The following is a 12,752-nucleotide window of genomic DNA, read 5'->3' as shown; positions in this document are numbered from 1 at the left end:
TTTCTATTATTTTTTCCTCTTTCTCTCTCCCACCCTCCCTTCTTTCCCTTTCCCTTCCTCTTTTAAAGAAAATGAGTAGAAATTTCTCCCACTCTCCCCAGCATTTCTTCCCACCTCTAGAGTTGTTCCGACAAGGAGGAGCCCGTTTGTTTTATATCATGGTCACATCAATGATACCAGGACCTGCCAGGGCCAAAATTCATGTATATTCCCAGCCCTGACCCTATCCAGTCTCTAAATCCATTTCCAATCCATATTGGGTTGTCATCGGCCTTGGAGAGAAGAGCCAAAATTAGGGTGAGTGGGATATAAATGTATATTCTAAGTTTTAGGGTTTTTTTAAGATTTTTGTGTTTTTTAGTTAATTTTTCACCCACAGACATGAGAGAGGACAAAAAAAAAAAAGGGTGGGAGTATGGGGGAAAGTGTTTACAGGGCTAACTGTATTTTACTAAAAAAAATGTGGAAATTACTTGACTTTCGTTGGGGGGTGAGGCGGGAGAGGGAAGCCCAAAACAGATCTTAATGTTTTAAAGGAGTTGCGGCCCTGCACAGGTGTTAGATATGAGGGCACTGTTCTGTCTGGTGTTGTAGCCATCTCAAGAACAAATCAACAGCAACAAAAAAAACAAACAAAAAAAAAAAGAAAAAGAAAAAAAAGAAAAGAAAACAATAAATTTTTAAAATTTAATCAGTGTTTGTTTTTCCTTCCTTCCACTGCCTCAGAGCTCTGAAATGATACAGCTAGACTGCGTGAGGGAGCGGACTTAGCCCTCACCTGGGAGACAGCTGGAGATGGAGTTTAAATGGTGGGCCCTGCCCTTCATGCCACGGACCCTTCATATTTTGGGGGAGTGGCTCCTTCTGCATCTTTTATTTTAGTTCACCCTAAAACTCATGCTGCACTTTATCCTTTCACACAGCCTCGGTGGGAGAGAGAATGGGTGTCAGCATGTTAAACAGAAATGTGGTACGTATATTCTTCCCACAACAGCCACCCAGGTGGACTGATTGCTAACCCACTGAGTACAGTGTTTGGTCTTTGAAAACAAGAGACCTGTATGCAGTACCACTGGCGGAATAAGCTGCACATGCTTCACTTGTACAGTGGACCAGCTCTGACATAGGGTACACCCGTGAAGCCGTTAACACAGTCAAGGTGGGGGACGTACCTTGACTCCCAAAGCTACCTCATGCCTCTTACCGTCCTCCGGTAGCCACTGATCTGCTTTCTGTCACTGTAGATTAGTTTGCATTTTCTTTAGTTTTATATAAATAGGATCACATAGTATGTTAAAGTATTGGTTTTTGAGCTAATAAGCTTGACTGCGGAGCTCTATATAGTATTTGGAATCCATGAAACAAAATCAGTTGTACTCAGAGTTTGACTTGGACAGGATTTTAGACTGCATACATTTAAAGATCCACGCCCTTCCCTCAGCTCGCTTCCTCCTAGAAAGCAAAGCCAGCCAGTTGAGAGCTCATGGAGCCCCACTGACTCATCAGCCTGGAAAGGCAGGCCCTCCTCCTGTTGTGGCCCCAGAGATGAAGGGCAGATGCTAGGGGGAAGAGGGTCAGCTGATACCAGAAATAGGGTCTGATGGAACAGCATGGAAGCAACTGGTACTGGAAAAAGTAAATAGCTGAATCTGTTTTTAATATTTATTAATTGAAAAAGACATAAAATTCCACTTCTACCCCATATTCTTAGACTCTCAAGAAGGAGGTAGCTGCCGTGCTTAAGGATCTGGTATGATACCTAAGTGCCCATCTCAGGAGGGAGAGAGATGTAAGGAAGTGAGACTCAAACTAGGGAACCCCAAAATCGGATCAGGCCCATGCCCTGCTGAGGGAGCATGGCCCACAGCACTTGGCTCTTTTTGCCTGAGGAATTGGGGGCAACCACAAGAGTGGGCCACACTGGGACAATTCCCTCTCAACTAGGCCCCCAGGGTTGGTGGAGTTAACTTCTCTGCTCACCGGGGCTAATGGCTGAGTTCCTCCAGAGTGAGCAGAGGAGCGGCATATACAGGAAGACCGTCCTCAAAGCAAAACGCTGCCAGCTTCCCTCGGGTGCTACAGGAGAAAGCCTGGAACTCGGACCTCTCTTCCCCTCTCCTTGGTGCAGATCCACTTCCAGGAGACCCAGCTAGAGGGCCCTGCAGCCAGTCAGGTGCCCACCGGGGCCATCGCACCTTCACGTGAGCGCACACAGCCACCTGGGAAGCCTGTGCCAGTCACCGTGCAGTCTCAGTGCTGCATGCCAGCCGGGTGCATGGGCCAGGCGCCCTGGCCAGTACCGAGGCCTGCCACAGGAGGGGCCTGGGCCACAGGCTGCAACCGCTGCTGGGACTGCCAGATGTGATGGAGCTCCTTGAACTGCTCCACCATGCGGTCTTTAAGGTCTGGGTTTGAGATCTGTAGCCGGATACTATCAGCCGACCAAGAAAGCTCCCCTGAGAACATCTCCAGCAACAGCCGAGCTGCTACGGGCACCACCTGGGGGAGCAAAGAGGGGCAGGGAGAACCCTGGCAGGACTGTCCCATCCAGTTGTGCCTGAGGCATCCACCAGCAAGAAGGGGCACTAATTTCTCCTTCATACAAAGGCTACTTCTGTGTGGGCAAGCCTGGGCCTTGATTATCTCTGGTTGCCAAGTCCACCCCGCTCAGAGAGCCCTCAGCCTCCACCCTGGGGCAAGAGCTGAGCCCCAGGGTTCCCCCAGTCCTCAAGCCAAAGCAGAGCGGGGGTTTGAGAGGTGAGGTGGCGGCATACCTGTACAGTGATGAGCTTCTTCTCCCGGGGTTTGCGGTCAGGCCACTCCTCCCCAAAGCAGAAGAAGATCTCAAATGGCGGTGGGGTGTTAGTCTGGCCCTTCTGGAACAGGATGAGCTCTGCAGCAAGATCGAGACCCTTAGAGGCTAGAACCATGCCCCTGGACAAGAGAGAGCCAGGAGGAACATGAGGCGAGTCCCTCACCATTGAGAAAATGCTCCAGGCTGAAGAGCTTGGTTTTGACCTCCCGCTGGATGGGGTTGGGGTGTGAGTCGTGAGCTGAGGCGCAGGGCCCGCTCCAGAACACCTTGCACTGGCACAGGCGGATGGCATACAGATCTTGGCCTTGCAGCTGGAGTATGAGCCCGCGGTCGAGGACATCCAGCAGCTGGTTTGTGTAGAAGCGCTGCTTGTCGCTGGGGATGTCCTCAGGGCTGGGGAAGCGCACTTGCTCCAGGCTCACAGGGCCGAAGAGCTCTACCTGCTCCTGGGTGGCCTCAAGCTGACTGTAGAAGAGCCGGCAGCCCTGTGGGTTGCTGATGGTGAGGGCCTGGGGTGGCCGCCCCCGGTACTGGAACTTGATCTCCAGGTCAGTCACTATGGGGCAGAGGGCAGGCCCGGCCAGTCTGTGAGCCCCACGCCGCCTTGTTCTGCAGCCCACTGACTTGCTCTGTCCCGTCTGCCCAGCAGCCAGGCCATCTCGTTGGCTCTCCCACTTCCTTCCCCCCCCCAACCCCCGCCCCACCTCAGGGAGGGCCTGGCTTGAGCATCTTTGCTCTTCATCCTCCACCCTTCTTGCAAACCAACCCCCCAGCCCTACTTTACCCGGCCCAGCCCTCCTGTGGGTCCTTACAAGGCAGCATGTGGGGGCTGATCAGCAGGTCGGGCAGGAGTTGTTCGCCCGTGGAGGGCAGGCTGGCAGCCAGGGGCCCAGGCTGCAGTCTCGGCAGGACCTCCGGGAGAAGCTCCCCAAAGCCAGCAGGGTTGCCGGGGGCGGGGCCCAGGAGGTTGGGGTCTGGTGCAGGAGGGCCCAGCACCACAGGCGGCTGGAGAGTGGGCGGCCACTTGACATCCTCTTTGGGTAAAGAATAGGGTGCCATGGGGGGGCCAGGTTGCACTGCTTCTACAGAGGGTGGGGGCAGACAGAGCTTTAATGCTACTTCTGGGAACTTCCCCCCCTAGGCCCACCTACTCTCAGCCCTGGGCCTCCCCCCAGCCTCCCTTCAGCCCCCTCCCAGGTACCTAGGGCACCTGCAGCTTCTCCTTATACTAGGCCCCCAGCCACGCCCCCTCCCAGCCCCACCTGTGATGCTCAGGCTTGGTAACATCCTCTGGAGCTGAAGGGAAGACCCAGGCAAAGGAGGAGGGAATAGGCCAGAGAGAGAGAGAAGGGAGGACAGGTTAATGAACTGATCTGATGCTAAAGAAATAACCCATGACAGGCAATTCCCCGGTGTTCAGCTCTGCAAGGCCAGACCCTGCCTTCGCTCCCAGCTCTGCCCTCCAGGCAGCTCCGTGAACTCTGAGCGCCTTGGTGTCCTCATCTGCCTTCTACGGGAAGTAGTACCTACCCAGCCCCAGCTCCTGTGCGGGTGTGTCACACACTGTGTGGGCATGTTTTGTACCAACAAAGCCCTAAGGAGGTTCAGGGTGGTGACTGCGTTCCTAGCCTCAGAAGCTCAAGAAGAAACTCAAGAGAAGAGCTATAAAAAGGGCAGCAGGGCCCTGGAGGAAAGGGACCGCTTAATCCTAAAGCAGAGCAGCCCCGCAGAAAGGCCGTAACAAGACCCACCACGTCAGTGCAGGCAGGTGCTGCCAAGAACGGTCCCGAGCTCACGTTTTCCTCTTCCTCCTCCTCCTCCTCTCCTGGACCAAAAGTGTAGTCCTCACCGGGCTGCGACTCTGCAGAGCAGGGAGAGAGAACAAAGCAAGGGAGTCAGTGGGGGAGGAGAAGGAAGGCCACCAGGGCTCCGTGGGGCAGCTCCCGCTGTGGCTTCTTCCCCGCCCAGAGCTGCCCCAGCAGTGAAGTGAAAGGCCACACAGCCGCCAGGAATCACTAGGGACCTCCCCGACCCCACGGCACTAAGCTCCTTAGGTCACTAGACCTACACTCCCTGGAGCCAAGAGCCAAGAACAGGGACAAACTGAGGAAGACAGACACGGAGCCTGGTCCGTGCCAAGTCATTCCGGGCCCCACACAGGGTCCATCGCAGGCCACTCCTGGGAACCTGGGGTGTTATGACTTTGAAGCACGTCCCTGACCCCTGCACACTGGAGGGGCCCTGGGCCTTCCCAAACAGCCTCCTAGGTAGCCGCCAGCCGGTCAGGCACGGTACCTGGGGGAGCGGCGCCGTTAGAGCAGACCTCGTAGATCTTGTAGGGCTGAGGGGGCATGTCCCGGGGTCCGTCATAGATGAGGCGGAAGTCACGGCTCTTGTTCAGGGCACAGCGCAGGTTGGCCTTCCACTTAGCCGGGTCCGCCTCGTCCACCCCCTCCGTGTACTTTCCTGTCTCCTTGGCCCAGGCCTGAGGCAGGAAGAAAAGATAAGACACCACAGAGAATCTCCACCCTCAGCAAAGCCCCAGCCCCTCCTGGCCCATGGGAGTCACTGCTGAGTGGTGAGAACTTCAGGGACATGCGGAGCCTCACCTGAGTGTCCCTCTGCACGGTGGGAGATAGGACTCCAGTCCTTCCCAGCCCTCAGGGCTCCAACAAACGAAAGGAAACCTAAGTGCTTTGAAAGGCATTTCATTCACTGCTCCTGCGAGGGTCAATATAGGTACAATCTCTAAGGAGGACCGTGTCACATGGTGGATAAGAGCATGGGATCTGGAGTGGGATTGGGTTTGAACCTGGAAATGGCCACCCACCAGCCGGGTGCCAGGGGCATGTCACTCTGCCTCTTTTTGCTGTAATATCCCCATCATAGTGCCCTCCTCACAGGGTGGTAGTGAAGACTCCAGGGCCCACAGAGCTTCCAGAACTGTGCCTGCACTTCGGAGGGGCTCCATACACTTTAGCTGTTGGTATTATTTTTGAGGGTAAGTTGGCTGATAGCAGGATTACAAATATTTCTTCCCTTTAACCTAGCAATTCGACTTCTAGGAATTTATCCTAGGGAGACAGAAGCATCCACACACAATTCTGCACCTACAAGGTTATTCACTGCAGCACTATCCGTAAAAGCAGAAGATCCCAAATAAATGTCCATCAACGGGAACTCGTTAAATTAACGACCAATCCTTAGAATGGAAGACTGGACAGCAAGAAGAAAAAAAAAGAAGTTTCTGATATCCTGACGTGTTACAATCTTCAAGAAATATGAGGTACAGAAGGGTATGTGTACATCCATCATTTTGTGAAAAGCGGGCGGGGTGGGGGGAGATAGGTACCTATTTGCGCCTATGCACAAAAATCAGGAAGGATAAACAAGAAACTGACAATAGTAATTGCTCTGGGGAGGGGATGGGTGGCTGCAGACAGAGTGGGGAGGGAGATTTTTGCTGCAAACCATTTTACACTTTTTAAATTTTGAATTTCATTACCCATTCAAAAATAAGAAACAGATTTGAAAAGAACCTTCAAAGGGTAAATATCAACCCACAAAGACTACGGAAAGCATATCCAAATCTTTATTAAAAAAAATAAGGATTCCGTTTGACCCAGCAATGTTGAACTCCAAGAACTAACCCCAAAGAAAATCACTTGAGATATACAAAGGGTAAGAGTTTAGAGGGGGTACATGGTAACGGGTCTTCAATACTGGAACACTAGAAGCAACGTGAAGTGTCCAAAAGCCGGGTTTGGATAACTAAATTACGAACCCCTCCAGTGGTCACTGAAAGGGACGTGACATTTTTGGCAGAGGAAAGCTGGTTCTGATGTTGGGTGGAAAATGCAGGATGCAAAACAATATACGGTTGATTTCATACAGAAAGCTGAATATATAGTTACCTCCTAGTGTTCCCAACACAGGGGCATTCTGTGGTCTCCTTTTGGAGTATGTGCACACCAAACACGCACACTGCACACGCACTCACAGGTGATGAGAATGAGACAAGAAAAGGGAGGAGGAGGGTCTCCAGGGGGGTCTTTCAGTCTCCACCTTGCTCTGGGCAAGAGGTTAAAAAAGGCACAGTGAGGGGCACCTGGGTGGCTCAGTCGTTAAGCATCTGCCTTCAGCTCAGGTCATAACCCCCGGATCCTGGGATCGAGCCCCGCATCGGGCTCCCTGCTCCGCGGGAAGCCTGCTTCTCCCTCTCCCACTCCCCCTGCTTGTGTTCCCTCTCTCACTGTGTCTCTCTCTGTCCAATAAATAAATAAAATCTTTAAAAAAAAAAAAAAAGGCACAGTGAGGGGTATGTCCCGCATCCCCTTGGTCCAAGCCTGGGGTCACCTGCAGCCAGGTGGCTGGGAGAGTGGTCAGTTTGAGATGTACGGGGATCCTCTTCTAGGGCAGGGGTGCCCCAGAAGTCCAGGCAGTTACCCCTGTCCGGAGCTTACCTTGAAGATGGTATTGTCTCCATCCTGGCTGGGGCCGTGCCGCGTGGCATGGCGCCAGGGGATGCAGAAGAATTTCCTTTCCCCATTGACCCACTGCAGCCCTGGGTACTGGCAGCTGTTCACCTGGGCCACCAGCCAGGGCTTTAATCGCACGCGGCGGGGCGGAGGGGGTGCCCTGGGGGCAGGCTGGTTCATGGCCAAGGGGTCTGTGGGAGAAAGAGGGGGTCATCAGAAGATTCGCAGATAGACACTCCCTGCAGCAGGAAGATGGGGGTGGGAGGGACGCAGGGGCCCAAGCCAGGGATACTATGGCTTTCTTTTCCTCCCAGTACTGGGGGCTGGAGTGTCTCTGGTCTGCCCAGATGCTCACAGCCAATTCCCTTTTCCAACCATCAGCCTTCTTGCCTCAGGGTCACTGCATCTGTGCTTTGTGTTTGGGGGTGAGGGGGAGAAGGAGGGGGTTTATAGATAGAGTGGATGCTGTGCATGCCCCACCCAGACGTGCTGTACCAGGTGGGACATCGACTCCCCAGCTGCTGTGAGGCTGGAACGGCACAAAGGTACCGAGCGGCTCACTGCTGCCTCACTCCAGGGTTAGGTAGCCCACAGCCGGGCCATGACTGACACGCGCACACAAAACGCCAGCCCCCTTGCTTCAGGGGGAGCAAGCTGGTGGAACGCGTGCTCCAGAGCTCCCTGTCGGGTCAGGCTGGAGGCTGTCTCCAGCCCGTACCACCTCTTTGCTCAGCTTTCTTCCTGCCCACCCCGCTTCTCTCCCACCCCTTCTGCCCTCCCTCTCCTTGTCCCAAGGACTCCCTCACTATATCACCTTCTAGGAGACCTGGCTGAAGAGCAAGTCACAGCGTGTGAATGGAGAGAGGGTTCCCATACCTGTTCCTCAGAGCTTCCTTCCCTCCTCAGTGTCCCTCAGGGATGAAGCTTCCCCACAACCTGGACATCTTGAGAGAAATCCCATCAGCCCACTCGGTCTACCTCCTGCATCACCAGGACAGCGGCCTTAAGTGGGACTTGAGAAATACCAGCCAACTGATATACCCAAGATGCTAGAAGATTCTGTCCTCCAGCTATTTCTCCCCCACAGCCTGCTCTCTGCAGGATCCTCCTCTGACTCAGAGTGGGGTGAGACCAGAGGTCAGAGGAAGGCCGCTGGGGCTGACACAGGCAAGGGTCCATGGTGGGGCGGGCCTGTCAGGTAAGGAGGAATGGCTGAAGGAAACGGGGCATCTGGGTTGGTGGATAGGGACAAGAGCTGTCCTTAACATTTGTGGTACCACCGTGTGACAACAGGACTAGGGTTTGAGTCAGGCTCCACCAAGGCAGACTAGACACAGGTTGAAAAAATTTCTAACAGCTAAAGCCGTGCAACTAATAGGCTAGGCCTGGGAGCAACTGGTTTCTGGGGGTACTCAAGCCTGCCTTAGGTGGGAGACTGGAACAACATGATCTCTCAGGTGTGGACCCTATCATTCCAGGCTTGCTTAGAGCTCAGTTTCCCCAGAAATTCCCTGCCCAGTACCTTTTTGGGCTGGAGGTGCTAAGTGCCGCCTCCACGCTGCTAAGAAGTCCCCATCTGCAGGCCTCTCCTCAGAGCAGTGCCCAGCTCTGGGCTAGGACAGGGAGAGTGGGAGAGCCCCCAGCCCTGTCCCCAGGCCTCATAAGACTGGTGGCTCAGTTCCCCTTTCTGAACCAACCTCCACCCAGCCCCAGGGGAAATGAAAGTGGCCAGACAACTCGGAAATCTGACTCACTGTGAACTTGGGGGAGGGAAGATACACAGAAACATTGGCATTTGGGCCCCTACGACCAAATTCTCAATCCCCTACCCCTGTAGCTCATTCCCCAATCCTCAAGCCTTGCTGCTGGTCATTATACATTTATTGTGGTTCACAGCATGGGGTAGAGCCTCACCCACCACAGTGGTATTTATAGTTTGCACCTGCACCCTCTGCCCAGAGCCCTTGGTCCTAGAACAGACCGGTGATAGTCATCAGTAGCTGTCAGTTGTGGCTAAGTGAAGGTGGTCAGAGGAAAGCTCTGTCGACCCAGAGCAGAGGCAACTACCCTGACGCCCACCCTTCCACGTGGTCAGGCCCACAGCCGAGCAGGGGGTGGTGGAGCTGGGACACCAGGGAGGGCCTCCTTCTCTGCCCAGGGCAAGGAGGAAGTCAGCGTGAGTCCTGCCGCCTAGCCTGGCCCAGCCGTCCTGTTCAAGACAAAGATTTTGAAATTACTCATGTCAGTAAGGTACGATCACTTGGGGCGGTCTAAGGAGGAGGGTATGGAGAGGAGACTCTCATAACAAGTCTGGCCACGGCCAGGGGGAGGGTGTCCAGCGGGCCAGAGAAAGGCCTTCAGCCTCAGGTGCACCAGGACCAGGCTCAGTGTGTTTCCCAAGGAGGTTTCCTCCTGCCTAGAGGTGGACTTAGATCTCATTTCAGACTATCCTAATGCCAAGAGTTCTGAATTTCAGTGGGTTTGTGCCCCATCCCTACTTTGCCTCCAGGTAGAAACAGTCACCTATAGTCCCAGGGGACCTCAGAAGCTATAGCACCACCTTGGAAAGCCCATCCCCCATTCCACGCCCCTTGCTGTGAGGACTTGATTTTTCAATAGAGGGCAGGCCTGACCAGGTCTGCCTTCTCAGGGGTCTGGAGACTTGGGGTGAGATTTCTGCAGCCCCCAGGCCTAGGATTTGAGCCCGGGAGAGTGGGGAAAGCCAGAAAAACCATCAGTTTCCATGCTGAGGACCTGAGGAAGCCCTCATGGGTGAATTTTATAAAAGTGAAGCATCATCTAGAGGGGCAGCTCAGAAACTCTTGCTGAGGTGGGGAAGCCCCACAATTCACCTCAGGGCCCTACAGTTCCAGGAGCCAACCACCCGAGGAGCCTGGAACACTGTGGGGACCAGGGACCCCTAGAGGAGGAAGCTCTGCAGCTCCTTGCCACCTGTGGAATTTGTCGGATTCACACCGTCTCCCGCAAACCCCACACTAAGCTCAGGAAGAAGGCAAAGGGTTCCCTGCACCTGGTATGACCCTAATCCCACACCTTTCAAATGAGTTGACCGCATCCTGAGACAAGCTGGGGCTCTCAGGCAGCAGATGCTTCTCTCGGCTTCCTTCAGGGGAAGGCGGAGGTGCAGGGGGAAACCCCAAAGTAAGGCCTTTAGGTAAAAAAGAGTCGTTTCCCAGTGCTTCCCTAGACTTGACAGGAGTCTTAGCGCCCCGACCAGATCGTGCAAGGGAGGGCGGGGACTCTACCTCTGGCCCCCGCTGCCCCTCTAGCCTCCTCCATCGGGCCCGCCTGCGTCCCGGCTGGTGCGGGTCACTCATCCTCGCTCTGGGCGCGCGGGGAGCCCGGGCCAGTCCTGCGGAGCCACCTCCAGGGCGCGGGCTCGGGCTCTGCCTCTCCGAGCGCTCCCCCAGCTCACGGCGCCCCGTCTCTTCCCCACCCTTTGTGCCCCTCCCCCGACCGCCCAGAGACCCCTGCGCTTTGGGCGCCGCGGGGGGGAAACACCTTCTACCCGCGTCGCGGCCACAGCCTTCTCACTTTCCCTCTACTTTTCGACTCTTGTTTTGTTTCTAAGTTCGAGGGAAGGACGTAAAGAAACTAGTGCAAGAATTGCTCCCGGTGGTTCTTCTCTGCTGGGGGGGCAGCTCCTCTTGTTGTCGGTCGCAAGTCAGAAGACGGCGCCCCTACCCGACACCGTCTGCCCACACACTCTGCCCGAATTCCTGCCGTTGGCCTTAAGGTCCTGCGAAGACGATCCCTTTGAGCCTCATTCTCTTAACCGACAGGGTGAGGGGTGCCGGGGGACGAGGGATGCGGAGCGCGCAGAAAGGCGGAAGACCCTCTAAGACCCAAGCCAGCCCGCCGTCGGGCGCCCGGGCGCTCCCCATCCTTGCGGTGGCTTTGGCGAGACGAAGGGAGAGAAGAGCGGAGCTGGCGCCCCTGGCATTGGTGGCCACTCGGCCGCCCGGGCCTCCGGGCGCCCGCGGGACGGAGGCTGCCGGTGCCGGGCATCCCGCGCTGATCCGGACGTAGGAGAGGCCGCCAGACCGAGGGGCGCGCCCAGCGGTAGGTGCACTCCCCACCCCCACCCCACCGCTGGAGCTCCACTGCCTGGCGGAGCCGGACGCGGACCCCTCCCGCGCTCCCGCCCTGCCCCAGGCCCCCGCCCGCCGCCGGCAGGTGCCGGGAGGGCGCGGAGAGGAGCGCGGGCGGCCGGGACCTACCTGTCTACGGTGCGCCCGCGTGGCTGCGCCCGGGAGCACGGGCCGGGCGGCGGGGCTGAGCTGCGCTCTCCCGGAGCTGCGCCTCCCGCCCGCCTGGCACTTCCGCATCGCCCGCCCCCGCCCCTGGGCCGCGGCTGCAGAGCCTGGGAGCGCCCGCAGCGCCCCGCCCTGCCCCTCGGGACCACCCCGCCCCCCCCACCCCCCACCCCGCCCTGACCCGGTGACCGAGGGCCCCCGAGCATTGGGCCCGGCCGGGCCCCCCTGCAGCCCAAGGCCTCCGGGGAGACGTCAGGCAGACTACTGGGCTCCTTCGGCGACCTGGAACGGCAAAGAGTCATTTGACAACCCCAGACCCCTTCCCCACGATGCCGAAGTGCTCGCCGGAGCCCGGGAACTTCCCCAGCCCGCGGCCTTCGGGAGCTCAAGATCCGGGCAGAAACAGGCGTCAACAGAGTGCATACGAGGGCGCCGTGCGGCCGGATGACAGCTCGTGGGTCCTCGCTCCGCCCGCCCGAGCTCCTTCGGAGGGTCGCTCCAGGGCCAAGCCGCTGGCATCCGGATCCGGACACCCCCTCCTCGACGTGCTTGCAGGCAGGGTTCCTCAAACCACTCTGTCCCTTTCTAAGTCCCAACCTTCGCACCTGCCTGCCTACCCCAGCTCTCCCTCCCTGGTCGCCGTCAGGACCTCTCAGGGTCAGTGCGTGGTCTCTTGTCCGGCGTGTCACACTTACCGCTGCTTTGACCATCCACCTACTGTTCTGATCGTTCTTCGGTTCCATAAATGGGTCTCACCAGACTCAACCTTCACATGTCCTGTTCCTTCTCCTGAAGCATTCTTTGCTTGATAATGACTGCTCTCCGAATTTTGTTCCAGCATCATCTCCTCTGGAAGCCTACCTTAACTTCCTCTCCTTGGTCGGGTTACTGAGCTCCCAAATTCATCCTCGTTGGCTTCACTTATGAAATTTTTATTTTAATGTCTGATTCCCACTGGAATCAGCTTACTCAGGGACTATTTTTGTCTTTTCATTGTTTTCTACAGTAATTTTTTTTTTTAAGATTTTATTTATTTATTTGACAGAGCGAGCACAAGTAGGCAGAGCGGTTGGCAGAGGGAGAGGGAGAAGCAGGCTTCCTGCAGAGCAGGGGGCCTGATGCGGGGCTCGATCCCAGGACCCTGGGATCATGACCTGAGCTGAAGGCAGATGCTTAACCGAC

The 12,752-nt window shown here is 56.1% G+C and overlaps 1 protein-coding gene across 4 annotated transcripts; it reads right to left on the bottom strand.

Annotated features, from left to right (window-relative positions):
• Nucleotides 1-1,648: 1,648 nt before the first annotated feature.
• Nucleotides 1,649-11,640, bottom strand: IRF5 (interferon regulatory factor 5). 4 transcript variants are annotated; one of them, XM_036089330.2, is made up of 10 exons: nucleotides 11,535-11,631; nucleotides 9,373-9,502; nucleotides 7,279-7,484; nucleotides 5,111-5,300; nucleotides 4,567-4,676; nucleotides 4,078-4,111; nucleotides 3,628-3,897; nucleotides 2,979-3,371; nucleotides 2,775-2,893; nucleotides 1,649-2,499 (listed from the first exon to the last, which is right to left on the bottom strand). In XM_036089330.2, the coding sequence occupies exons 3-10, from the start codon at nucleotides 7,471-7,473 to the stop codon at nucleotides 2,251-2,253; spliced, it is 1,560 nt and encodes a 519-aa protein (XP_035945223.1). In that variant the 5' UTR covers nucleotides 7,474-7,484; nucleotides 9,373-9,502; nucleotides 11,535-11,631; the 3' UTR covers nucleotides 1,649-2,250. The 4 variants fall into 4 exon arrangements, with proteins under 4 accessions (XP_035945223.1, XP_035945222.1, XP_077915676.1 ...); XM_036089329.2 differs by lacking the exon at nucleotides 9,373-9,502 and having other exon boundaries at nucleotides 11,535-11,640; XM_078059550.1 differs by lacking the exon at nucleotides 11,535-11,631 and adding an exon at nucleotides 10,348-10,736 and having other exon boundaries at nucleotides 7,279-9,502.
• Nucleotides 11,641-12,752: the final 1,112 nt, after the last annotated feature.

This window comes from Halichoerus grypus, chromosome 12 (genome assembly GCF_964656455.1).
Source record: "Halichoerus grypus chromosome 12, mHalGry1.hap1.1, whole genome shotgun sequence".
Taxonomy (NCBI): domain Eukaryota; kingdom Metazoa; phylum Chordata; class Mammalia; order Carnivora; family Phocidae; genus Halichoerus; species Halichoerus grypus.
Note: the sequence above shows the minus strand (reverse complement) of the source record. Positions and strands in the feature narration are given on the sequence as shown.